The 27,482-nt window shown below is 45.4% G+C and overlaps 1 protein-coding gene across 1 annotated transcript in view; it reads left to right on the top strand.

Moving 5' to 3' along the window:
* Positions 1-27,482, top strand: part of ADAMTS14 (ADAM metallopeptidase with thrombospondin type 1 motif 14) — a 296,983-nt gene that overhangs the window by 163,089 nt on the left and 106,412 nt on the right. The window contains exons 7-8 of the mRNA XM_073585783.1: positions 4,227-4,332; positions 15,511-15,654. Coding sequence (XP_073441884.1) covers positions 4,227-4,332; positions 15,511-15,654 — 250 coding nt within the window. The remainder of the gene's footprint in view (positions 1-4,226; positions 4,333-15,510; positions 15,655-27,482) is intronic.

The raw sequence follows: 27,482 nt of genomic DNA, 5'->3' as shown, positions 1-27,482 counted from the left end.
TTGATGAGGAGATGTACTGCAGTAAGACACTTATGATTCATGAAGAGTTTACACCTCTTCCTGAATTAGGAGTGCCGGACAGCTGGGGTGAAAATCCTACTGCAGTCTCTGCTGGGGTAAGTTTTGTAGTATAGCTAAAAAGTGACTTAAAGCGCACAATAGGTCATGACCCAGGTAATAAACATGGTTAATAGTATGGTATTACTTACCTGTTTTTTTCCTGATTAAGGCCTGTGGCACCATCTTGCTCGAGAAGGAAAAAAGATTTCCTCCTCCAAGATGGCGCCGCCCATGCCTGCGCAGTAGCAGCTCTCGGAAATCGGCGATAATGACTTTTTTTTTGCCCTCACTCAATTAAATCAGCAAAAGGGATTAAGTGCAAAGTACACATGCGATTATGCTGCAGCGCACATGCCACGGCTGGCACTGGCCTGTGGAGGGTTTTTTTCCTCCACTGTGTACATATATTCATTATGCAAAATAGGGGGAGGTCAGTGAGGGATCAGTGACCTATCAGCAGTCTGCATTATGAATATCTAACATGAAAACCTCAAAAAGAGGAAAAAATCCTCCAAAAAATTCAGATACAAACCAGACAGTTATGAATATCTAATCAGAGCACCACATACCCCAGCCCCACCTTAGGGCATGGGAATCTCATTAGCACAAAACTGAAAATAAAGATTAAGAAACAGCAACAAGAAGGATTTCATCAATCAAGGAATCATTTTATTCAGTATAACGGCACCAACCTGACACTGTCTGTAGGCTACTGTGCACAATCCTGCTGATAGGTTCCCTTTAAATAGAATCGATAGCCAAATGGTAAATGCATCTTTTAATCCTCATTCAGACATGAGAAACTGACATCTGAAGCAGTCCTAAGTGTCTATTCTCTGTTGCATGCAAGATCAATGATAAGAACTAACCTGCCTGTAATGGCCTGTATAGAATGTGATATTTAGTGCTAGTTATAGTCCTTGATTACTTCTGGTAAATTGAGTGTCTGCAAACTGCTCGCGGAATAGAACACAGACACGATAAGTTGCACGCAGATGGTAACGTGTCGTCTAAACAATTTACCTATTCATAGACCTCCCTGATGGATATACTAGAGGTCCAATTTCCAAAAATTAGTGCGAAAGATCTCAGCGCTTGTCAGGCACGTACATTTTTTTGAGGGCACTTACGGTAAATGCACTTTGAAAATGGAATTGGTAAAGACAGCTGCTGGAAGAAAAGTGTCTCACTAAAATTGGACAGCACAGGCATTTTTCGTTTAAAGTATGATCTTCAGATGTTAATGAGGTCAACGTAGTTTGTACAAGTTACGGCCTGTTAGACTTCAAGGGAATAGAGTTACTTTAGGACTTTACGGAATACTAGGAAATAGAGATGTTTTTTCATGTCATGTTTCTCTTTCCTCTCATTTTGGATTGAATACTCAGAAATAGTAATGGTGAGAGGCTGTAAATGTAAAAAGTGTTGTGTGTATGTGTGTGTCAGTATAATACCTCCACAGAATATGGCCCTGATTCATCATTTGTGATTTATGGAAGTCACTTTTCCTTTTTTTTTTTGCCATTTGGTACTCACTGTCGTTTTTGTGTGCCAGATTCTTCAAAATGGCGCATGTGATTCATGAATTTTATGCAAAATTAAAAATGCTCTTTAAAATTGTCTCTAACCAGTTTTTGCTTCTTTTTACCGTCAAAGATAGCAAATTCTTTAAAAAGTCGCACAGTTCTCTAAAAATGCATTAAATTGATAACTTTTCCAAAAACCATACTCAGGCAGTCTAAAACATCTCAATAAGCAACGTTGTCGAGGAAAAATCAAAAAGGACTTAAAGAGTTACCATTGTTATAATTTTTATTTCAGAAATCAGTAGGGCACATGAAAATAAGCAACCATGTAATATATCTTATCCGAAAAATCTGCATCTTTCTCTACCAAAATTGATCAGTCATTATTAAAATTTTCAATTCTGAGGTAAAATCTGTATTCAATGATGACACTTTCCCATTACCGAGATGGGAAATGGAATGCGCTACAGATATAAGTCTATGTAGATGGGAGGAGGTAGGAGCTAGAGGTAAAGTCTGGGAAAGTCTGTCTTCACTGAATACAGATTTTACCTAAGAATTGAAAATTTTGAGAATGAATGATTAATTTGGGCAGAGAAAGAAGCAGATTTTCAAGATAAAATATGTTATAAAGTTGTTTTTTATGTGTACTATTGATTTATGAAATTAAAAGGACAGTTACTCTTTAAAAAATGGATACAGCATAAAAAATGGCACGCAAAGTATAGAGATGCAAATGCTAAAGCCCACGGAAAAGTAGCCAATTTCTACAGAAAACTGTTGCAACAGCAGTGATGAGTAGGGGTCCTCCCAATACAGAGATACTGGAATTAATCATCTATGAAGATCAGGAAACAGTTTTGCCACTTAGATGAGTTGTCCCATTTCAGGGATTACTATTATTGGCTTAATGGCTCAAAAACAAAGTTTTAGGGCCCCGTTACACGCTTCAATGTCCCAGCGATCCCACCAACGATCCGATGTAGATGGGATCGCTGGGACATAGCTGATCACTGGTGAGCTGTCACATAGGCAGACTCACCAGTGATCAGGCTGGTATCCAGGGTAAACAGCAGGTAACTAAGAGCTGCGCGGCGCTTAGTTACCCGCTGTTTACCCTGGATACCTGATCAGGAGAGGGAACATGATGGTATCCAGGGTAAACAGCGGGTAACTAAGAGCCGCACGTCTCTTAGTTACCCGCTGTTTACCCTGGATACCAGCTCCCAGTGTCTGCTGTATGGCGCTGGGAGCTCGCTGATCGTTGGTCTCTCGCTGTCACACGCAGTGATGTGTGCTGCCCAGCGGGAGACCAACGATAGATTTATGGCCCAGACCATTAGGCAATGATTAACAATCAGCCATCTGATCGTTGATTATTGCTACACGCAACGATGTCGTTTCGACATCGCTGCAACGTCACCAAACTGGTGACGTTGCAGCGATATCGCTCACAATATCGTTGCGTGTAACGGGGCCTTTACTATTCCGTTGTTCAGAGCTGTCACTCGTGCTACTCAAGTCTTAGTTGATCAGATGCGATAACATGACATCGAAACCACTGCAGGCAAACACTGAGCTCACAGTGACATCACCACTGTAGCCTATCAACAAAGACAAGAGAAGAGGCAAGAGGCAGCACTGGACACTGGGAGGGTGAGAAAAAAAAGACTTGCTTGTTTTTTTGTTGTGCCTATAGAGTAATAAAAAAAGACAACACCTCTAAGCTTAAAAACATGCCCAAAGTGGTTTTGGTGCGCTTACCAGTCTAATATGTCCTGGAACTTCCCCGATTCTCATGCTCTGTAATTTACCATGCACATTTTTCATTGAATGACTTGCTCCTGCCAATCTCCAGTGGCTTGCCTGTCCTGAACTGAAAGCCCACCTCTGTGTTATTAAGTAGTTTGCAAGACAAGAGAGCAGGAGCAGAGAGACATGGACCCCCATTTACTATAGTCGGTCTTCATGTTTCTGTTTTGTGCAGATTACAATTGACAAATTGCAGTGGTCACAAAGTTTGGCAGAAAGGACACATCTGGATCTGGTAATCAGAAAGGGTCATTTTTGGTATATAAAGTACTTTGCTATTTTGTTAGACATTGCCAATGCCATGGCCATTAGAAGTCCACTGTAAATTTATTGAAATAAAAGTCGCCGCTTAAGTGTTTTCCAACCTGGATAGATTAATGTTGGGTCCCATTAGGGAATATGCACAGGATCCGTAAACGCTGCGGGTTGGACACTGCATACATCAGCAGCGGAAATGTGCTGCATCCAAAGCGCTGCAAATTCCCGATCGTGTGCACCTACCCTCAGATTAAATGTTTTGAATTCTACAATCTTGAAACATTGAATTACATAACCTCCCATCAATATGCATGTGGGGTTCATATCTGAATGTATTCAAAAGTTTTCCAAGTGCTGGTACATCCAAGGAAAGATATCCTGGTTGCAGTTTAATGCAATCCATGTATTTATATAGTTTAAGCACATTTTGGTGTGTTAGTAACAGTGAATGAGCTGTGTATTTTCAAAAAATATGGAGGTGTAATCTCTGACTGCCACATGGAAAAAGAATAATAGGTCTATCTGAAAAATCCTTCTTAAAATATAGTATATCAATCTTATGCCCACCAGGTTATGCTCCAGTTACAGGAATGTGCCACCCTCTGCGCAGCTGTACCCTGAATCACGAAGATGGGTTTTCTTCTGCATTTGTGGTCGCCCATGAAACAGGCCATGTGTAAGTAAACTTCCATCCATAAGAAATATTTCTAAAATTGTTTCTTTATCATAAAGTAAAGAACAGTAAAGCTCCATGTATTCCTACACTAAAATCAAACCAACAGTAAAATGTGTACAGATATGTTATATTTCAGCTCTACACTGTACAAAATGTCCAGAAAAAAATTGCAAAACTATGGAAGGTATAGAAATTGCAGGCACACCCGAGCACTGAAAACTGAAGGGACCTAAGGTCTTGTGCCTTGTTTGAGATCATTACCATACTATAAATGATGTTGCCAGCAATAACCTACATCTGAATGCCTAAGGAACTTAAAGGGTAGCTGTCATCAGAAAGTTACTTATTGTTTAAATCCTTTTTTTGTGTTACATGCGTTTAAAAAAAAAATTGGCAATGTTTTATGTTTCAAATAATCACAATCTTTATTAAAAAATAAAATTAATAATCTAGCAACTTTCACTCCTACCACTAGGGCTTTTTCAGACACACTGGCAGATAACACCTCTATACACAACTGATAACACAGGATCCACCAATAATATAGGGAACTTCACAGGTGACACTGCTGACAGTCCTTCCACGATCACCTTTACACAGGTTCATTAAGCATTTCAATACAATTGATGTAATCAGGGTCTGACCATTGTGGCTACGTACATGTGCAATTTACTGAAATCAAAGGGTGGTCCGCCACCTAATATGTATTTTTTACCTATCTGTCCTTCACTCTAACCATTTTTATAAACAATATCCTACACTTTTCCTAAGGCTAGTTTCACACTAGCGTAGGGAGGAGCTGTGGCGGGATGCAGATTTTCTTCGTGAAGCTCCGCACACGGCCGCACCTCCTCCGGTCAGCACTGCCTCCATCGGCATGCGGCCTGCGTACCCTATCTTTAGCATTAGGTACGCAGGCCATGCCGATGAATGCAGATGCCTCTGCATGCGTCGTTTTGACGGTGCGGCTACCGCAACGAAATAGGTCGCCGCACTGTCAAAACAACACATGCGCATACATCGGCATGGCCTGCATACCTAATACTAAAGATAGGGTACGCAGGCCGCATGCCGACAGAGGCGGAGCTGACCGGAGGAGGTGCGGCCATGGGTGGAGCTTCACGGAGGAAGTCCACATCCCTCCGCAGCTCCTCCATACCCTAGTGTTAAACTAGCTTTATCTTGCTAATCTCCAAATCTGTTTTTTTATGTACTTCCTATAATGTTTTATTTGAGAGGAGTCTTAAACGTGACATCACAGGAAGCTGCGGCTGCACCCACTTCCCTGTAGTATTTTCCCCCCTCCTGGAACAGAATGTCACAGGGGGCAGCACTGCAGTTAATCACTAGTTTCTTGCATTGCTGCCCCCCCTGAAGATCTCCTGTATCCTGGGTAATGGATGCTGTGGGAGAGGAGAGGGCAGCACCCGCACTCTGCTTCTTACTCTGCTGTTGCCGTACCTTCTGTGAAAGAAGACATGATCAGAGGGCGGAAATAGAAGCATTGAGTGACACCAATGCAACAGCACAGCTTCTAACACCACCCTTAAGTTAATTGTCATCAGGGGGCAGTGCTGGTGTCACTCCCTGCTTCTATCAACGCTTCTGCTGACGATTCATTACCAGGCGGTGCTAAAAGCTGTGATTGACTCCAGCGCTGCCTCTTGATGATGATTCAGATGAGGGCAGTGTTAGAAGCTGTTGGGCGGCACTGACATCACTCACTGCATCTTTCTCTGCCCCTGGACAATGTCTTTCACATTTAGAAGCTAAGGTGGTGGTGGCAATAGAAGCAGAGCGTGGGCGCTGCAGTCACATCTCCCACAGCATCCATCAATTCAGGACATCTTCAGAGGGCACAATGACGGAAGAAACTAGTAAGTAACTGCAGTCCTGCCCTCTGATGATGTACTGTTCCAGGAGGGGCGAAGGGCGCTGCGGGGAGTGACGGCAACCTCAGCCTCCTGTGACGTCACACTTGACACTCCTCTCAAAACGTCACAGGAAGTACAGTAAAAAAACACATTTATGGATTGGATAGATAGGGAAAAATGTAGGGTATTGTGTAATAAAGGAAATTACAAAAGTGGTTAGGGTGAAAGGATAGATGTTTAGAAAATACATTGAACATACAAATTTGATTTAATAAATAGGTCATTTTCTGATTATTTCTTAGCTATAAGTGTAAAAACAAGCAGTTTCGATGAAAGATTATCATATGAGAAAAACTATTTTCTATTCTAAAAAATAGCAAAATTAGACACTACGTAATATCTCTAGACAATTTATCTTTTGTGAGTATGAAGTTGTATAATTTAAGGCAGTTTGTCCAAACAGTGGTTAGTTGGTGGGCCATTTGTAAAACGGTGAGGTTATCTGTTGTATCTGTATATCCTGAGATCAAAGAGTGTGTAATGACTACACATGAGCGGCTCTGCTCGGCCCACCTAGAGGTTCTATAGTTCAGTACATCTTTTGGGAATTGAAATGTTTAAACGTTTGGTAAGCATATTTGTCATAAGCATTGTTTTTCCTTCCTAACCACAGTCTATTTTACCTTCACATTGGCTTAGACATTATTTCACTTATAACCACAGAAGATTACGGGAGAGGTTAGGAACTCGTTGTGTCATTCATGAAAAACTTCATTGTTGACCCTAACTAGCGAATTTCAAGAACTTGTATCATAAATAAATACAGTAGTTGTGATTGTTTCATGAAATCAACTCCTGATTCCAGTGATGTGCCACTTACTACACTGTTTTGTTATTTCAATATCAGTGTTTTATCTGCAGGAGATTGCAGTTGCTACTGATGATTCTATGTAGAAGGGAGGGGAGAGGAATAGGGAGAAGTTTTATCTCTAGTGCCTCCATCTCCCTTAACCCTCCCTTCTCCATAGAACTCTACATCCACAACTGCCTTCTGCTATTACTGAAGACAGATTTTACCCAAGAATTGAGAATTTTTGAAATTAATAGCCAGAAAGTAGATTTTTCTTATAAGATATATTAATACATTTTTTATTTTTTCGTATACTATTTATATAGCAAATAAAAAATAAAATGATTGTTACTCTGTAAGGGTATGTGTTATGGTTAGGACATGGTTAATGTCCTGTTCTCACAGGGTTAACTGTTGCCGGCCTCTCTTTGGATCTGGGAGGGGTATTTATAATCACTCCAGACTACCATTCTCTGTCAGCTATACTGTTATTCTGGCTGTGTGTCTGACCGACCCCCCTAGTGTGCATATACTGCATTACTTGTTTTATTCCTGTGTATGACCCGTCCTGTCCTTTGCTCTGAACTCCGTCTCACGTTTTAGGTACTATTGTCTTCTCTGGTTCTGACCTCCTGGCTTGGCTATTGTTACTCCGCTAACGTTTTCCCCTATTGTACCGTCTATTGCCCGTTCTGGTTTTCTGATCTATTGCTACGTCCTGACTATCCGCTCTGTCTAACCCTTTGGTACTGTCCTGCTATCTCGTGCATTGACCCCGGCTTGATCTGGTTTCTGCCCCTGTCTATGCCCCTTGGTAACTTGTCCCGTAGTTACCTTCCTAGGAGTTTCCCTGCAGCTCCTAGCTCTGTGGAGCTTAGGCCATGCCCCCAGCAGTCATGTGCTTCAGGTCCTTATAGTTTGAAGCACGCATTGTCACCGCTGCTGCCCTGCTCCACAGGTATCTTTGAGCACTGTTTTTGAACTCAGGACATGCACACTGGCTCAGTGAGCGAGTTTAGTGCGGTGTTCCTGACATTATAGCTGACCGTTTCAGTTCTTTTTTTTTATCTGAGAAAAAAAAAAGTGTGTGATCCTCGTGGATCCCATACAAGCTTTGGCTGATCAGGTCAAGCACCTGACCCAAATGTTCCATAAACTCAATGTTGAACAGCGCACGATGGCCCATACCAAGCAACAGTTGGTGGTTACTGTGCAGGGGGCTGTTGCTGCAGGGGCTTCTAGTTCTGGGGGTAGAGAAGTGTCATTATCGTCCCCCGAAACTACGGTCAAATTGCCAAACCCGTTCTCAGGGGATAAAAAGGAGTTCAGGTCTTTCAGAGAAGGATGCAAGCTTTTTTTTTCTCTGAGGCCCCGCTCCTCCGGGGATGAGTTCCAGAGGGTGGGGGTCATTATTTCCCTACTTTGGGGGGCTCCACAGGCATGGGCTTTCTCTCTCTCTTCCTCTGCTCCTGAACGTATGTCTGTGAATTTGTTCTTTGAGGCTCTGGGGCACATTTATGATGAGCCTGATAGAGTGCGTCTGGCAGAGGATATGGTGATGAGTGTAACACAGGGGAGGCACTCTGCTGAATGGTTCTGCTCAGAGTTTAGACGTTGGACATCTGAAGTATCTTGGAACGACGCCGCCCTGAGAGGTTTGTTTCGCAGGGGCCTGTCTGACCGTCTGCAGGACGCTTTGGCATTACATCCACCTCCTGATACCCTGGAGGACGCCATGATGCAGGTGGTCCGTATGGACCGGAGACTCCGTGCTAGAGGAATGATGCAACAAGAGTCTCCCTTGTACCCCAAATTGTGTGACACTGCACCTGTATCTGAGCCCATGGAGGTTGGGTCAGTCTCGGTTAAGGAGAAAGAGAGAAGGCACCGTAAAGACAACCTACTATGCTTTTACTGTGGAGCCTCTGGACATTGGAAAAGGAATTGCCCCTCCTGCCCTTCTTCAGAGAAACCATCAGAGAAACGACTGAGTCTGGGCAACAATCGCAGAGTTGTTCAGACTCCCAGGTACATTTTTTTCTCACGTTTGAAAATGGTGCTCCAGGTTGAATTGGATCTTGCTGGCGTTCCTGTTATGACCACCGCCTTTGTCGACTGTGTTTCCTCCATTAATCTGATTGATGCCCAAGTTGTGACTCTTAATAAGATAGGGACAGTCAGGTTAAAAGACCCTGTTAAAATTGTGGCTGTGGATTCATCCCCTCTTACCCGGGATGGAATTTGGTTTATGTCTGAAGTTTTTTCTATGAAAGTGGGCTTCACTCATGTGGAAAATTTAAGGTGTTTCATTATGAATAATCTGCCTGCAGGACTGGTATTGGGAATGCCCTGGTTGCAACGCCACAATCCTCTTATTGATTGGGTGAAGATGGAGATCACCCGATGGGGATGTAATGATATTGGTCTGTGTTGTAACCCGGTCCTTTTGTCAATCCGATAAAATCTGTATCTGTGTCATCTGTCAGTCTGTAGGGTATTCCGGATTACATGACGGACTTTAAAGATGTGTTTTCCGAAAGCGAGACTGAGGCGCTCCCACCACATAGACCATATGATTGTGCTATCGATTTAGTACCTGGAGCCAAATTACCCAAGTCTCGTTTGTTTAATTTGTCCGGGCCTGAGCGACAAGCTATGAAAGATTACATTAAAGAAAGCCTTCGCAAGGGGCATATTCGGCCCTCGGTCTCACTCGTGGCAGCGGGGTTTTTCTTTGTAAAGAAAAAAGATGGTGGGTTGCGACCGTGCCTCGACTTTCGAGAACTGAAAAAAATTACTGTTAAGAACACGTACCCTCTCCCGTTGATTCCTGATCTATGCAATCAACTCACGGGGGCCAAATGGTTTTCTAAGCTCGATCTATGAGGGGCTTATAACCTTATAAGTATCCGGGAGGGGGACGAATGGAAAACAGCGTTCCTGACAACTGAGGGGCTGTTTGAAAACCTGGTTATGCCCATCGGCCTCACTAACGCTCCTGCGGTTTTTAAGAACTTTATTAATGTTGTTTTTTCTGACTTGATTGGACGTTACGTAGTCATTTACCTGGATGACATCTTGATTTACTCTGAGGACAGTCAGTCCTCCTGGCTTGGCTATTGTTACTCCGCTACTGTTTGCCCCTATTGTACCATCTATTGCCCACTCTGGTTTTCTGATCTATTTACTACGTCTTGACTATCCGCTCTGTCTAACCCTATGGTACTGTCCTGCTATCTCGTGCATTGACCCTGGCTTGATCTGGTTTCCACCCCTGTCTATGCCCTTTGGTAACCTGTCCCGTAGTTACCTTCCTAGGAGTTTCCCTGCAGCTCCTAGCTCTGTGGAGCTTAGGCCACGCCCCCAGCAGTCATGTGCTTCAGGTCCTGATAATTTGAAGCACTCATTGTCACCGCTGCTGCCCTGCTCTACAGGTATCTTTGAGCACTGTTTTTGTACTCAGGACATGCGCACTGGCTCAGTGAGAGAGTGTAGTGCGGTGATCCTGAGAGTATGTGCACGTGTTACGGATTCTGCTGCAGATTTTTTCACGCAGATTCAGCTAAATTCACAGGTAAATCCGCAGGTCAAAGGACCTGCGTTTTACCTGCGGATTATCCTGCGGTTTTCCCCTGTGTTTTGACACCTGATCATGGAGCAGGTGTCAAACCACTGTGGATTCCGCACAAAGAATTGACATGCACAGCGTTTTTTGTTTTTCATTGACTTTAATGTTACTGTACAACGCAGCAGAAACTGCTGCGGATCTGCAGGGCCAAAACCGCTGCGAATCCGCAGCAGAATCCGCAATGTGTGCACATACCCTAAGCATTTGTACAATTTGCATGTGACAATGTTTCTAATGTTTCTTCAACTCTTTATCTCATGGAGAAACATTGGAGTTGTGTGCAACAAGACTTTTTTTTGCATGCAACCAAGGATTTTTTTTATGGGATTCTAATCAAGTGACAGTGAATGACACTCAAGAATCCTCCAGGTGTTCTTTAAAAACAAAGCTTTGGTGGACTTTGAGGTATGATTCAAATCATTATCTTGTTGGAAGGTCTAATGATGCCCATGCTTCAGCTTTTGATGATAATGTGATGTTGATAATGTGTGCAAACTGTAAAGCGATGCGGAATATGTTAGCGCTAAATGAAAATAATGATTATTATTATTTTTCACAGAAGGCATGAATTGCATTTTATTTTGGGACTTCTTGATACTTGATAAAATTAAACTTGCCCTCTACACGCTGCAGGTTTCAAGTGCCAGAGGAAGCAAAGCAATCCAAGAGCATCACAGAACCACCACCATGCTTCACTGTAAGCAGGGTGTTGTTTTCAGTGTTTGCCTCCCTCTTCTTCCTCCAGTCACTCTGCTGATCTATAGGTCTAAAGAAATTCCAGTTTTTCTTCATCACTCCACAAAACAGAATCTCAAAACTTCAGTGGATTATTTATATAGTTTTCAATAAATTTTCTTGCTCTTTTGAGTAATCCGAGGTTGTGCATCTTGAAGTTCAGTCATGTACACCTTCAGTGTTTACTATATGCCTTATTGTGCACCCTGAAACCTTATCGTCTAGTGCTACCAAATCTTGCTGCAGGTAATTTGCAGTCACTCAAGGGTTTATAATCACCTGCCTCCTCAGAAATCTAGTGGTAGCCAGTTATAGCTTCCTCTTTCTACCACGTTCAAGTAGACCACTCCCCCTTTGAGAAAACGATCACTCGAAACGCACGTCAGGGGTCGTGGGAAGGTCACTCTTCAGTCCTGACTAATTATGGGTGAGCATTTACTTTGCTTTAAGTAGCATGTGTTGGATTGTTAACTAGGTGCTCTGTATGATGTGACACCACATGGCGTTAGAATCTAGGCATGATTATTTACATTTAAATACTTTTTCTGCTTTCCCTTGTCATACAGTGGACTAGTGACCTTCCCTTAGTGTACTTGTTTTGTCTCCTCCTTTTCTTTTCTACTTTGATTTTCCAATTTATGTGACTGATTGTTTGTGTAATTATTTAATAAAAGTTATGTTTTATTCATTTATTCTTTGGTGTGATTGGCACTCCTTTTGTTGGTTTTCAATATGCTCTTCTTGGAGTATTACACCGGTTAATATGCTTTATTGATTTAATGGGAGAGTAAAAAATTGAATCATACTCTCGGCCTCTGATGTTAGAATGTGCTTTTTTATTACTGTGTTTGCACGTTCAAGTAGTGTAGCCAATGTGCCTTTAACTTTGAACCTGCGAGCTATGTTTCCTATTGTATCTCTAAGAACATTGAATTGTTTTGCTTTCTTTTTATTTGCTTTTTTCTTGTTTGTGTAAAGCAATAAATGATCTTTTCTTTTAAAGAGGGACTAAACTTTTGCAAAAAAATGTATATGTTTTTGTTCCTTTAATTCCCTTTAGATGAGTTTTGGTTTCGGGTTTTGAGACCCCACCTATATTTCTAAAGACCACTTAGAGGAAGCAGGAGCATATATATGCCTGATCGTGCAGATAGGGTAGAGTACAGATTTAAAAGAAAATTTAGATTTACATATTTTTGTACCACTATCTTGTCACAGCCTACAAACCCCTAGCCAATCCAGGTATTTGATGTGTTTTATCTCAAGCTCACCTGATATAACTATTATAGCCTTTGATTAGTAGCATCAGATACAATTGAGGCTGTCACTCTCCTAGATGGCACACGTGGTTTGCGGCCCCATTCTGCCACAGGGCAGGACCTGCCGAGGAAAGGGCGTAGCTAAGCAGCTTCCAGGTGTTTACTGGAGCTCCTGATGTGGAGACAGACTGGGCTACATGTAGCCGCCAGGTACCACTCCTGCTGGTACTGCAGCTGCTGATCCCAGGGGTCGGATTCGATGACACGGGGAGACGTGACCAGAGACACTGACTTGCAGGATACGGAGATAGATGGACTGTATGGACAACTTGAATCTTGAACATAGGTTCTTGTTCTCTCATGCACATATCAGGAAATGGTACTGGACCTGGCCGCATTCTGACCAGGGACTACGGACTCAGGACTGGCTGCACTATGACAAGGGATTTGGGAACAGGTACCGCTGATGCAGTTTCAGGATTAGGATACCGCCAAAGCAGTGACATTAGCACAGACAAACTATACTAGACTAATAGAAACACAGCAGAGTGGAATAACTTTAACAGACTAAGGACGAGGAACCATACAGTTGCACTCTCCAACACCACTAACACTAAACTATAGAGGTTGCTCAGGATCCTCCCAAATTGGGAAGGTGCCTTTTTTACAAGATGCCTCCCAGCTATTGGCTGGGAGTCATCTTGCAGGTGTTGACTTTAACTAGATGCCTCCCAGCTGTAGCTACGGGCATTTTACTATGTGCATACCCTGCCCCTTGAAGAACAGGGTAGTGTGCGTGGCCTAAACACAGTATGGCATGCACAGGAAAGGAGGAAGGGGATCATGAGGATGCTGCTGTGGCCATTGCGGTGAATATGCCAGTGTCCCAACATGGAGGCAGGAGGGGAACCATGCAGGGTGGTCAGGCACAGATGTTACAGAAGCAACACCTGAGTGGAATTTTTAATCTTTTTTATTAGGGCTACTACTGTATTCAAGGGGGTTAAATAATTCTGATACTGAAGTAGTCCTTAAATTAGCATTTTGGGTGAATTTGGAGCACACTTGTTACAGTGCCTTGCAAAAGTATTCGGCTCCCTGGAACTTTTCAACCTTTTCCCACATATCATGCTTCAAACATAAAGATACCAAATGTAAATTTTTGGTGAAGAAGCAACAACAAGTGGGACACAATTATGAAGGTGAACGAAATTTATTGGTTATTTTAAATCTTTATGGAAATTCAAAAACTGAAAAGTGGGGTGTGCAATATTATTCAGCCCCTTTAACTTAATACTTTGTTGTGCCACCTTTTGCAGTGATTACAGCTGCAAGTTGCTTGGGTTATGTCTCTATTAGTTTTGTACATCGAGAGACTGCAATTCTTGCCCATTGTTCCTTGACAAACAGCTTGACCTCAGTGAGGTTTGATGGAGATCGTTTGTGAACAGCAGTTTTCAGCTCTTTCCACAGATTCTCGATTGGATTCAGGTCTGGTCTTTGACTTGGCTATTCTAACACGTGGATACGTTTATTTGTGAATCATTCCATTAAAGATTTTGCTTTATGTTTGGGATCACTGTCTTGTTGGAAGACAAATCTCCGCCCCAGTCTCAGGTCTTTTGCAGACTCCAAAAGGTTTTGTTCAAGAATGGTCCTGTATTTTTCTCCATCCATCTTCCCATCAATTTTAACCATCTTCCCTGTCCCTGCTGAAGAAAAGCCCGCCCAAACCATGATGCTGCCACCACCATGTTTGACAATGTGGATGGTGTGTTCAGGGTGATGAGCTGTGTTGCCTTTACGCCAAACATATCATTTGGCATTATTGCCATAAAGTTCGATTTTGGTTTCATCTGACCAGAGCACCTTCTTCCACATGTTTGGTGTGTCTCCCAGGTGGCTTGTTACAAACTTTAAACGACACTTTTTATGGATATCTTTGAGAAATGACTTTCTTCTTGCCACTCTTCCATAAAGGCCAGATTTGTGCAGTGTACGACTGATTGTTGTCCTATGGACAGACTGTCCCACCTCAGCTGAAAATCTCTGCAGTTCATCCAGAGTGATCATGGGCCTCTTGGCTGCATCTCTGATCAGTCTTCTCCTTGTTTGAGATGAAAGTTTAGAGGGATGGTCGGGTCTTGGTAGATTTGCATTTCAATATGATCGCTTGCACAGTGCTCCTTGGGATGTTTAAAGTTTTGGAAATCATTTTGTATCCAAATCCGGCTTTAAACTTCTCCACAACAGTATCACGGACCTGCCTGTTGTGTTCCTTGGTCTTCATGATGCTCTCTGTGCTTCAAACAGAACCCTGAGACTATCAAAGATCAGGTGCATTTATACGGAGACTTGATTACACACACGTGGATTATATTTATCATCATTAGTCATTTGACACAACATTGGATCATTCAGAGATCCACAATGAACTTCTGGAGTGAGTTTGCTGCACTGAAAGTAAAAGGGCTGAATAATATTGCACGCCCCACTTTTCAGTTTTTGAATTTCCGCAAAAATTTAAAATAACCAATAAATTTCATTCAACTTCACAATTGTGTCCCACTTGTTGTTGATTTTTCACCAAAAATTTACATTTGGTATCTTTATGTTTGAAGCATGATATGTGGGAAAAGGTTGAATAGCTCCAGGGGGTTGAATACTTTTGCAAGACACTGTATATTAGTTATGTTCAGGTATTTCAATCGGTTTTGTTTGAATGGGTTATTGCAGCAGAAATTTGTAAATGATGCCAATTTACAAATGTTTCACAAAAGGTGTAAATAATTAATATCATAGTAAATTTATTTTTTTCTCTTCATTTTTTAGTCTCGGTATGGAGCATGATGGTCAAGGAAATCGTTGTGCTGATGAAACCAGTATGGGAAGTATTATGGCTCCACTGGTACAAGCCGCATTCCATCGCTATCACTGGTCGAGATGTAGTAAACAGGAACTTAATAGATACATTCAGTAAGTTCCTGAAATTCTATTCTAAAGATGAAACATTCATTTAAAGCAAAGTCATTTTGTTTCTGTAGGTGGAAGACTTCTGTGGCTTTAGAGATGTGTAATCTGAACATCTGTATGTCAAACCTGTGAATAGTGGATGAGTCAGAAACAACAAAGGTCTAGACAGTCTTTTGTAGTGTGGTTGTGACCTGAGTGCAATCCCTCGCTGGAATCTCTCTGTCTCCTCCTGGTGTATTATATATCTGAAGGTTCTCCTTTGTATATTCTAAGCACTGATGTGTCATTTATATAATCAATGTGAAACATATCAGGTCGTTGTACTCTAGAAAGGCTTGTGCAAATTTCCTTCAGCAAAAAGAGGAGATAAAAATCATCTTCATGTTCTGGATTTTACCCTAAAGGTCCCATTACATTTAGCGATGCATCAGCGATCCCGACAACGATACGACCCAGTCAGGATCTCTGGTGCATCGCTAAATGGTCACTAGTGAGCTGCCAAACAAGCAGATCTCACCAGCGACACATCGATGCTCGGCGGTCGTTATTTACCTGTCACACGCAGTGATCATGACGATTTCCGCCTGCATCCATGCGTCGCTCGTCGGCGCCAGCAGGAAGCCGACGCTGAGAAATGGACCAGGACGATCTCGCGCGGTCAGCGATATCCAGTGGAGGGGCCGGTGGGAGATAAGTGTCACATGTAGCGAGATCACAAAATCGGTGACGCTTTAGTGATATCGCTAGCGATATCGCTATGTGTAAAAGGCCCTTTAGTTTCATTACAGTTAAGGTAATTAAATACTATTCATTGTAGATGACTGTCATCTGGCCAACAAATACAGTATATATCCCTTTTGACCACCCTGTATAAATGTATGCTCGATTTGATGAAGCGTGCATGTGTCCTAAATGACAAAAGTTAAATGAGCTGTGGTTGCTTATCTCCTGAGAGATCTAGTGGTGGTTTATTCCAATTGAGAAGAAAGGATCAGATATGTTAAATTCCAACATAATTAAGACTTCGTAGTCGAAATGCGTCGGGTGCTAGTCCTCTGGGGATTCAATGTGTGTCCACTATATGTCCTTTTAACCCATTAAGAATAAACATGAAGCTTTATCTGACCACGCTAGACAACTTTCAAATTCCAACATGTGTCATCCTCCTTTTCACCAATATCTGTCATCGGAGGAGGGTCTGGATACCCCATATATAAAGACACATTGATACTAGGAGGTAGGTTTGATGTTAATCTAATATGTGGGACTGCCTTCAGCAACTATACAGAAAATATCTCCATTAGATAATGACATATACTGCCAAGCCAATTGTGTTTATCAGTTACTATGAACATGGCTAAGATGGAATCCCAATAATCCCCTAACATTCTGTTACCAGTTAACCAAGAAACAGTCTGAGAGGTATCTGTTTTGCTCCCTATAAGCATGTACTAAAATAAATATTACTGTCATTTTCAATTGCATATTTTTCTGCAACAAATTGGTTGTTTGTGAGAGCTATCTTTATAGTCCAGTCAAAATACGGTTTGACCCGGAACAAATTCCAAGAAAGCGTTTTATGATTTTTGTTATTACTATTATATGTGGGGAACAACATATTAAAAGTTTTCCAAAAATTGATTACCACAAAGGTCCTAACTATGATGTCATAAGACGATGACAGCCATCGCACTAAAAATAACGAATATTTCCCTATTTCAAAGCTGTAGCTTTAGGTTACAGAAGAGTTTGCATTTTGTATACTATTTATTTTCAAATAACAATTTTTATTCAAAATTTTATACTAACTACATGGACAGGCGAGGTCATGACGTCATCAATGACGTCATGACATATATGTACATTTCTAGAAATTGTAGAATTAATACACAGTGCATTTTAAGACCTACTTCATCACGGAATAAGCGTGTCAGGTCAATAGTCACTATTTTCATCATCAGACACTGCTTCCTCACTCATATTGTCACAATGCCCTTCTTGACATGGTCCGCATACCCGTGAACTGGTAAGTCCATGTCTTTTGCAAGTGCACCGAAGTGTACTACAACGAGAACAATTGCAGTGAATTATTTTCAGAAGTGTTTCTGGCGCGGATGAAGTATCCATCATCACTGGAACTAGACTGTTGTTCTGCAATTCTCATCCCCATTCAGTAGTGTCCATGGCCTCACCATTGTCCATCCAAAGCATCACTTGGAGGTAACTCCGAAGGGCATGATACTTCGTTGCAGAGGAGGTCGGTGGCAGTCGTTCAGGTGTAACAAAGATTTTGGCTGAACCAACTTTTTTGCAGAGAGTAGAATACCTCATTGCAGACAGATTGTCTCCATGTTTGCTCCCGAATAATGCCACCATCGCTTTACACCCAGCGTCTTCAATCTCAGCTCTGTTTTTGTTAGGTGTGAAAAAGATTTTAGCACAGCTTTTTAAGACCGAGTCTCCCTTCAAAACCTTGTGTAGACCGAGTTTTTTTCCGATTCCAAAAACCGCGGAAGTGGTATCGCAACCCGTGAATGCATGAAGGAACAGAAGACTGCTGCAGACATGGTTTCCCAGGAACTTCTTCATAACCTTAATGTCGTATACTGTTGCAGGACTCCCTTTATCCGAGTAGAAATAAAGTTTGTTGCCATTGCTGGTTGACGCGTGATGAAGTGACAACACCAAAAGATCTGTATCTTCGCCAATGAGACTAGTACTTTTGTTGGATGACATTGAGACTGCTGCCTTAACAATCTCCACATCTGCATCCCCCTCTGATTGTATTACGTGGCAACCTCTGTCATTCATGCGCTGTGAAACGAGATTGATAAGAGACTGTTTATTCTCCACATTCGAAAGGAAGTCCTCCTTTATCCCGACAATTTTCGTTCCTTCAGCACTGTTAACTTTGTTACTTGTTCGTTTTTTGCGCCGTCGCTGATGGTTAATGTCCTTAGTGTTTGGTCCTCCAATGTAACCATCAAATACTATCGTAGCCTTACCATAGTGCTTTAGTGTGAAAGATGCATAGTCTTCAGCGATTGAACAATATGTCTTTCCTCCTGACCACTTCAGTCGATGGAGAAGAGAACCTCCGTCAAGAACATAATGTTCCACTTCTGGTACATCCTTGAGTACTGCGTCATCTGAACTCTGTTCTTTTATAGCAGCCATCAGTTGTGCTTTGTTTGGTTTGCGTAACAGATGTTTTGCGTCAAAGAGGGATGGTGGGTATGGTGAAAGTTCATAGGCCATCACCTCATCAAGGGAAAGATCAGCAGTTTGAGACACCACAAGAAACCTTTGGAACAAAAGAGCAGGGTCTATTGTTTTGTCCTTAGCAATGTCAATAGCCTCACTGGATGCCAGGTCCTTGGCTTTCATTGACTGCTTAACTGAAAATAGTGATTGACCCTTCATTGTTGCCATTATTTCTCTGCCAATGGTGAACAGGTTATGGACATTCACATCCTTATTTGCATTGACACCGGTGATAATGTTGCGAAGAGACACTTCATCAGAGAAAGGTGAAAAGGTCTTGAGTTTATCTGCAATTTTCTCCAGGTCTTCATGATCTCTTATCGTCCTTGACATTCTTGCCTCCTTGTGTTGTTCACTGGTGACAAAGCTCTGGCGAGTGAAACCCTGCATTGCATCACTGTAGGAAGAGGATGTGGCGCTCGCGGCCGTGCCCGGCCGCGCCCCCGCTCCGGCGGCGCCGGCTATTGCTGCCCCCCGCCGGCGCTCCTGCCGCAGCGAGATCTCTTACCCGGCCCTTCGTCCTCTGACGTCCCTGCGCCCCCTCCATAGGTCGCGGGCGCGCGCCAGCGCTCTCTCTTCTGTCAGCGGTGGGCGGCACTGAGGGCGGTGCGTACCGCCCACTTCCGGGTCCTATGATATTTCAGGCGTTTTCTCCGTAGAGAGGACGCCTGAGGATAGTGTGTTGCCTTACACTCTGTTCTGGCCCCCTCTGTCGTGTTAGGGATCTAGTTTAGGTCCTCTTGCCGTTCCCCTGTTGGTCTCAGTTCTGTCTCGCCTCCTCCTTGTCTCTCCATCTCCCCGCTCCCTAGGTCTCGTATGCAACTGTCCTTGTTCTTCTATCTGTTTCCTCCTAGTGTGCACTCCCTCTGCTCCTGTGCCTCCTCCTGTGTCCCCACTAGTAGCGGCTGCCTGCCGCCTCCTCATCCTATAACCCTGCTCTGTCCAGTAATCTTGGTTGCGCTGTCGCTCCGTGTCCCCGAGCCGTCCCTCCTGGTACCGGCTGTCGCGGTTCTGTCCTCTGCGGTTTTGCCCCTAACGATCCCTGTATAGGGGTCGGTCATCACCTGGCACGCTCGACCCAGGGGCTCCAGATCCGCGACCCAGAGGGTCCACTCTCGGACATTGTCCTTCCCTGTCCGTTACAGTATCCTCAGGCCATGGACCCCGCCGGTGCCGCGGTCGCCACGCAGAAGGAACTGCTGTTCCTGCTTGAAAATCAGACCCGGATAATGTCCCTCATGAAGTCCATGGACACCCGGTTGTCTGCTCTGCAAACCTCAGACCCAGGACACGCCCCCTCCTAGTCAGCCTTCAGCAGGAGCTCGTGCAGCAGCGCGATGCCCAGTCCCATATTTTGGGTTATATGGCGTCCGTTGACGACGACTGCTTGCCTTGCAGTCTGCCGCGGCCGCCGCTACCCCACCCAGGGACGCAGCCTCGTCTCCGCCCCCCCAACTGGGAAAGCCTCCCCGGTATGGCGGAGATCCTAAACTTTGTCGGGGATTTATAAATCAGTGCAGACTGCACTTTGAGCTCTTGCCCCAACAATACCCCACTGATGGCGCCAAGGTGGCCTTCATTGTTTCCCATCTTGAGGGAGAAGCCCTGGCCTGGGTGAATCCCCTATGGGAGAGGGACGATCCTGTCGTGTCTAGTATCCAAAACTTTCTGGAGACGTTTCGCAAAGTTTTTGATGAGCCCGGACGCTTAGCGTCTACTACAGAGGCCCTCTTTAATCTCCGCCAGGGGTCTCTTACGGTGGGACAGTACGCCATCCGCTTTCGGACTTTGTCGTCGGAACTTGGATGGAATAATGAGGCACTTGTGGGGGCCTTCTGGAGAGGTCTCTCAAGTAAGATTAAGGATGAACTTGCCGGTCGGGATACCCCAACCACCCTGGAGGATCTCATATCTCTGGCCACGCGCATAGACCTGCGGTTCCTGGAACACGCTCGAGAATCGGTTAGGGAGCGCAGACCCTTCAGGCTGTATCAAGCGCCCATTCCGCGCCCCTCAGCTCCCCCTACTAGTACCGGTCCCGAGCCTATGCAGGTAGATCGGATTAGGTTGACTGAGCAGCGTCGCAGGGAGAGGATGATGAACGGGCTCTGCCTGTACTGCGGTGGAGCCAATCACTTTGTGCGCACCTGTCCGGAGAGACCGGGAAACGCCTCCACCTAGGTCAGGTAAGAGGGGTCTCTCTAGGTGATCATAATTCCTCTCTGCCCCTTACCCTTTCAGCTTTAATTATTTCAGGTTGGGAGCGCAGATCTGTGGAGGCGTATGTGGACTCGGGTGCGGCGGGTAATTTTATCCGGCAAGATGAGGTGGATAAACTCCAGATTCCGGTTGTCATCTTAAAAGATCCGCGTGCTATCACCTCCATCGATGGAAAACCTCTTCCCGAGCTCGTCACCATGGTTACGGCCGAAGTAGACCTACAAATTGGAGCGCTTCATGTTGAAAGAATTGCCTTCTATGTCCTGCCTAATTTGTCCCACGCTGTCCTCTTAGGATTACCCTGGCTCCGGCTGCACGAGCCAGTCATCGACTGGCGCTCAGGGGAGATCCTACGCTGGGGTCATTCCTGCCACGCACGGTGTTTGCGGTCCATCCTTCATCCTCGTCTCCTGCCTATGCCAGCCAATCTTCCAGGCCTTCCCGCACCGTACTACGCGTACGCCGACGTATTTAGTAAAAAAGAAGCCGATTCCCTGTCCCCGCATCGGGCCTATGATTGCCCCATCAACCTGATTCCCGGAGCCACGCCGCCCAGAGGGAGAACGTACCCCTTATCCCCAGCTGAGACCACAGCCATGACTGAGTACATACAGGAGAGCTTGGCCAAGGGGTTTATTCGGAAATCCGCATCCCCAGCAGGCGCAGGCTTTTTCTTCGTTCGGAAGAAGGACGGATCCCTCAGACCATGTATCGACTATCGGGGCCTGAACAATATCACGGTTAAGAATCGATACCCGCTCCCGCTGATTCCGGAATTGTTCGACCGGCTGAGAGGGGCTCGGATCATCACGAAGCTGGATCTACGGGGAGCCTACAATTTGATCCGGATCCGCGCAGGGGATGAGTGGAAGACAGCCTTCAATACCCGTGATGGCCATTATGAGTATTTGGTCATGCCGTTTGGTCTCTGCAATGCTCCAGCCGTGTTTCAGGAGTTCGTTAATGAAGTGTTTCGGGATCTCCTGTATTCGTACGTAGTAGTGTACCTAGATGATATTCTTATCTTTTCGCCTGATCTATCCTCTCATCGGAGAAGCGTACGCATGGTCCTGCACCGACTCCGGGAGAATCACCTCTACGCCAAAATTGAAAAGTGTCTCTTCGAACAGACCTCGCTACCCTTCTTGGGGTATATCATCACAGACTCCGGTCTAAAAATGGATCCCGAGAAACTCTCTGCGGTACTCAAGTGGCCCCGTTCTGTCGGTATAAAGGCCATCCAGCGTTTCCTTGGATTCGCGAATTATTACCGACAGTTCGTGCCGCATTTTTCCACGGTGACCAAACCCCTCACGGCCCTGACTCGTAAAGGAACTAAGCCAAACAGCTGGTCTCCCGAGGCTGAAGACGCCTTTCTGGCGCTAAAACGCTCCTTTGCCTCAGCGCCAGTCTTACATCGGCCGGTGGTCAGTAGGCCTTTTGTTCTAGAAGTGGACGCCTCTTCCACCGGAGCTGGGGCGGTTCTCTCTCAGCAAGCCTCCTCAGGTCAACTGGTGCCCTGCGGGTTCTTTTCCAGATCCTTCTCACCTACAGAGTGCAACTACTCCATTGGAGACCGGGAATTGCTGGCCATTAAGATGGCTCTAGAAGAATGGTGGTACTTGCTCGAGGGGGCAGTGCATCCCTTTACTATCTTCACGGACCACAAAAACTTGGCCTATCTGCAGTCCGCGCAGAGGCTCAACTCCAGACAGGCCAGATGGGCCTTGTATGTTTCTCAGTTTGATTTCAAGCTGCACTTCCGGCCCGGCGATAAGAACGTCAAGGCGGATGCACTCTCCAGGTCCTTACAGTCGCCTGAGGAGGACGAGGGTCCATCATATATTATCGAGCCTACCAAGATGATCACGGTGGCCCCGGTGAACTTTTCTGCTCCTCCACCAGGCAAGACCTTCGTGCCTCGGAATAAGCGTCTGGAGGTGTTACGCTGGGGGCACTCCTCCAAGGTTGCTGGGCACGTCGGGACCAAGAAGACCCTCTCGCTCCTCGCTCGTTATTACTGGTGGGCCACCCTCCGCCAAGACGTGGTGGATTACGTTGCTTCTTGCACAACCTGTGCTCGGAACAAGGTCCCAAGGACCCTTCCCTCCGGCCTTCTCCATCCGTTGCCTGTTCCGGAGGCTCCATGGCAGCAAATTGCTATGGATTTCGTGAATGACTTGCCTCGCTCAGCCGGTTGCACCACCATCTTAGTAGTAGCGGACCGCTTCTCCAAGATGGCTCATTTTGTCCCCCTGGCCGGATTGCCGTCAGCTCCGAAATTGACCGAGATCTTCATCCACCAGATCTTCAGGTTACATGGTCGCCCCCTACGGATTGTGTCTGATCGTGGGGTTCAGTTTACGTCTCGCTTCTGGAGGGCTCTCTGCCGACTTATGGGTACATCCACAGACCAACGGGCAAGTGGAACGGATAAATCAGGTCCTGACAACCTATCTGCGTCACTTTTCCAACGCTCATCAGGACAACTGGGTCTCACTTCTACCTTGGGCAGAATTCGCCCATAACAACCACCCCAGTGAGTCGACCACCAAATCTCCGTTCTTTGTGGTCTCTGGTCGCAATCCGGGGGTTCCACTGCCCTTTATCACGTGATCAGGAGTTCCGGCAGCAGATGCTCTCGCCATAGAATTTTCTAAGATTTAGAGGGAGACCAGAGAGTCCCTCGTGAATGCCAGTGCTCGAATCAAGAAACATGCGACAAAAGACGAAGGGACCTTCCTCCGTACCATCCTGGCAACAAGGTCTGGCTCTCGACCAAGCACATCCGCTTGAAAGTTCCTTCCTATAAGTTGAGTCCTCGTTACATCGGTCCCTTCGAGGTGCTAAAACGCATCAATGAGGTGGCTTATAAACTGAAATTGCTGGCTTCACTCCGGGTCCCCAACGCCTTTCATATCTCGCTCCTGAAACCTGTAGTTCTGAATCGGTTCCAACCAGCCTCCATTGCCCCTCCTTCGCCTGTTGGCTCGGATGACATCTTTGAAATAAGGGACATTTTAGCCATGAAAAAGGTCAGGGGGAGATCCCTCTTTCTTATTGATTGGAAGGGGTTTGGTCCTGAGGAGAGGTCCTGGGAGCCTCGAGAAAACATCAACGCCCCCCTTATTTTGAAAAGATTTCTGGCCAATCTCAGAAAGGGAGGATGTAAAGGGGGGGTACTGTGGCGCTCGCGGCTGTGCTGTTGCCGCCCCCCGCCGGCGCTCCCACCGCAGCGAGATTTCTTACCCGGCCCTTCGTCCTCCAACGTCCCTGCGCCCCCTCCTTAGGTCGCGGGCGAGCGCCAGCGCTCTCTCTTCTGTCAGCGGTGGGCGGCACTGAGGGCGGTGCGTACCGCCCACTTCCGGGTCCTATGATATTTCAGGCGTTCTCTCCGTAGAGCGGATGCCTGAGGATAGTGTGTTGCCTTACACTCTGTTCTGGCCCCCTCTGTCGTGTTAGGGATCTAGTTTAGGTCCTCTTGCCGTTCCCCTGTTAGTCTCAGTTCTGTCTCGCCTCCTCCTTGTCTCTCCCTCTCCCCGCTCCCTAGGTCTCGTATGCAACCGTCCTTGTTCTTCCATCTGTTTCCTCCTAGTGTGCACTCCCTCTGCTCCTGTGCCTCCTCCTGTGTCCCCACTAGTAGCGGCAGCCTGCCGCCTCCTCATCCTATAACCCTGCTCTGTCCAGTAATCTTGGTTGCGCTGTCGCTCCGTGTCCCCGAGCCGTCCCTCCTGGCACCAGCTGTCACGGTTCTGTCCTCTGCGGTTTTGCCCCTAACGATCCCTGTATAGGGGTCGGTCATCACCTGGCGCGCTCGACCCAGGGGCTCCAGATCCGCGACCCAGAGGGTCCACTCTCGGACATTGTCCTTCCCTGTCCGTTACAGAGGACACTGGCACAGACAGAGTCCACAAGGCCCTTTGATGTTCGGACATTCCACTTCCTCTGGTGAGTCCTCCTGCAGTTTTTAGGGAGCGCATCAGAGCTTGCTCGATGACTAGGTCGCAACCCAGGCCTGCCCAGTACTGATCAGTCCGCCTTACAACATGCAAGCCATTCATAAATCTATGGAAGACTGATGGCATATCATCTTCCAGAGTGGTCATAGACTGGAGGTAAAGGTAGGCAGCCTTCACATAGTTCCCATGCCCAGCAGCTGCAAGAATGGGCAAACATTCGGCTACAGCATGAAGGTACATCAGCCAGGATCCTGTACGATCGGCCTCAATAAGCTCCCTTGCAATTCCAACCATCTGTTGGTAATTCAGCCATAGTTTACTGGTGCGAGAGTGAGCGGATAATCCGTTTCTTTTGGTGGACAAGAGGTGGACAATTTCACTAAGGCAGGTAGAAGTGATGACCGAATTCAAGTCACTCTCCCCTGTCAGTGTCCGAGCATACAACTGCTCAAGTTCTTGCAACAGGTCTGCAAAACAGGGATGGTCGCAAAGTACTTTGTCTGCAACTTGCTGAGAAAGACACTGTTCAAGGAGGAGATGACCACGAACTGCACGCTGAACTACCTTTCCAGTCTTGATGTGTTGCACAGCATTGTCACCGTAAATTGTTCCCAAGATCTCTTTGATTTCACTCCCATCCATCAACGTTCCTATGGCACCCATAAGATTCATCAATGTGTGCAAGCTCCCGAGCATCAGGACAACATCTCGAACCGGGCTGTCTTCAGGCACCTCATGTTTGATTTCTGACGCTTACCAGTAGAGTGGCTGATCGAATGTAACAACTGCAGCGGATCGGTGTTTATCAGCAAGGCTGCACAGATACTCAAGAGTAGAGAAGATGCATGACTTGTCTCCGGAATACATGTCAATGATGGGCAGGAAGATTACTGAAGATGACCCCGGATGATCACAGTCTTTATGTAGCATGTGCATCATTCCATTCCAGCTCGGTGTAGGCTGTTTGAAGCGTAAAGACATCTCCCACAATACATCAACACGATGGTCAATGGCATCGAGAAATGGCAAGGGCTTGAATTTTATGTTTTGGCGAGTGTGTTTTGCGAAACGGTATTCCCTTACATCAACTCTGCTTTGTTCAACTATCTCCAAGTCCGCAGTCTTCCGTCTGAGAACAGTGCGACTGACCTTCCTTCCTGGAGTCACAGTAGCTACCATCCCCATGCCGTGGAAAGTCCCCTTCCCATCTAACATGATAATATTATGATCAACATTGTCCGCAGTGAACAGTAGTGCCTTATACAGTCTGTCTATGGTACCACCGAGTACATCCTGGCCAACAGAAGCGGCAGCGTTTTCCTTGAATCGCTGAACTTCCGAATATGATGAACAATATCCCATGGCCGAGAGACTGTCTACAAGAAATCGAGACCTGAAATGATGATGGAGCTGGACTGCTAACCCAAGTTGCAATGGAGCTACTACAGCCCTGGGACGTACAGCCTGAACAACTGATTGTCCAATGCTTGCGACCTTCCTGTGAATGTCCTTTCCAAGAAAGAGGGTTTCAAGCAAGCAAAGCAAACTCAGGGGGAGATAATCTAAGGCAGACTGACATTCAAGCGAAGAAGTCTTCGGATATTCATCGGTTGAAGATGGGATCTTAGACTTGATATCGCTCTTGATTAGTTTTGCCACAGTCTCTATGATGGCTCTCTTCTGGGCTTCTTCATCCATTTCCTGACTACGGAAATAGTCCCTCAGGATTATTCTGGTCTTTTCACAGAACGTTACAATGTTAGGCAACCCTTCACACTCTGCTATGAATAGCGAATCGCCATACCTCTCCTCCAGCCTATACCTCAGCCATTTATTACTATAGGCAGCACTGTCTCCTTCTACAAGATACTCCGTCATTTTCTTTGAAAGATCTGTGACAGTCAGTTGCTCTTCATCATTGTCCTCGAGAAATGCACACATTCTCAAGAACGCTTACTCTTGGTCCATGTTCATCGGCCTCCCTACCTTCCGCGGTTTCTTTGTAGTAGATCCACCACCATGACGCATAGGAATTCCGTAATTTGTCCGAAAGTTAATGTCACATGAACGATGATACAGACAGTCTGCAGCATGTAAGTCCTTCCCAAAATACGTGATTCTCCCTTGAATGGTAATTGCCCAGTCATCATTACGCTGTTTGCAATGTGTTAAGATGGACCTTACAAATCCATCCATTTTAACAAAGCTATAGTCATCGAAATCACTACTAGATCTTGTCTTCACCACTTCATGTCCACAGAACAAGCACTGCGTCGTGCTATCATATGATCCAGTAGACACCCGTGTACCTCTCTTGGCAGGTGAACGATGAACGGAAGTAGCTTTCTTATGCAAGTCTATTTGCTTCTTGTTTATGTAGTTCATACG

The sequence above is a fragment of the Dendrobates tinctorius genome, unplaced genomic scaffold, assembly GCF_039654945.1.
Source record: "Dendrobates tinctorius isolate UK_male_01 unplaced genomic scaffold, ASM3965494v1 ptg000089l, whole genome shotgun sequence".
In the NCBI taxonomy this organism is placed as follows: domain Eukaryota; kingdom Metazoa; phylum Chordata; class Amphibia; order Anura; family Dendrobatidae; genus Dendrobates; species Dendrobates tinctorius.
This window is presented reverse-complemented; position numbering and strand designations above follow the sequence as displayed.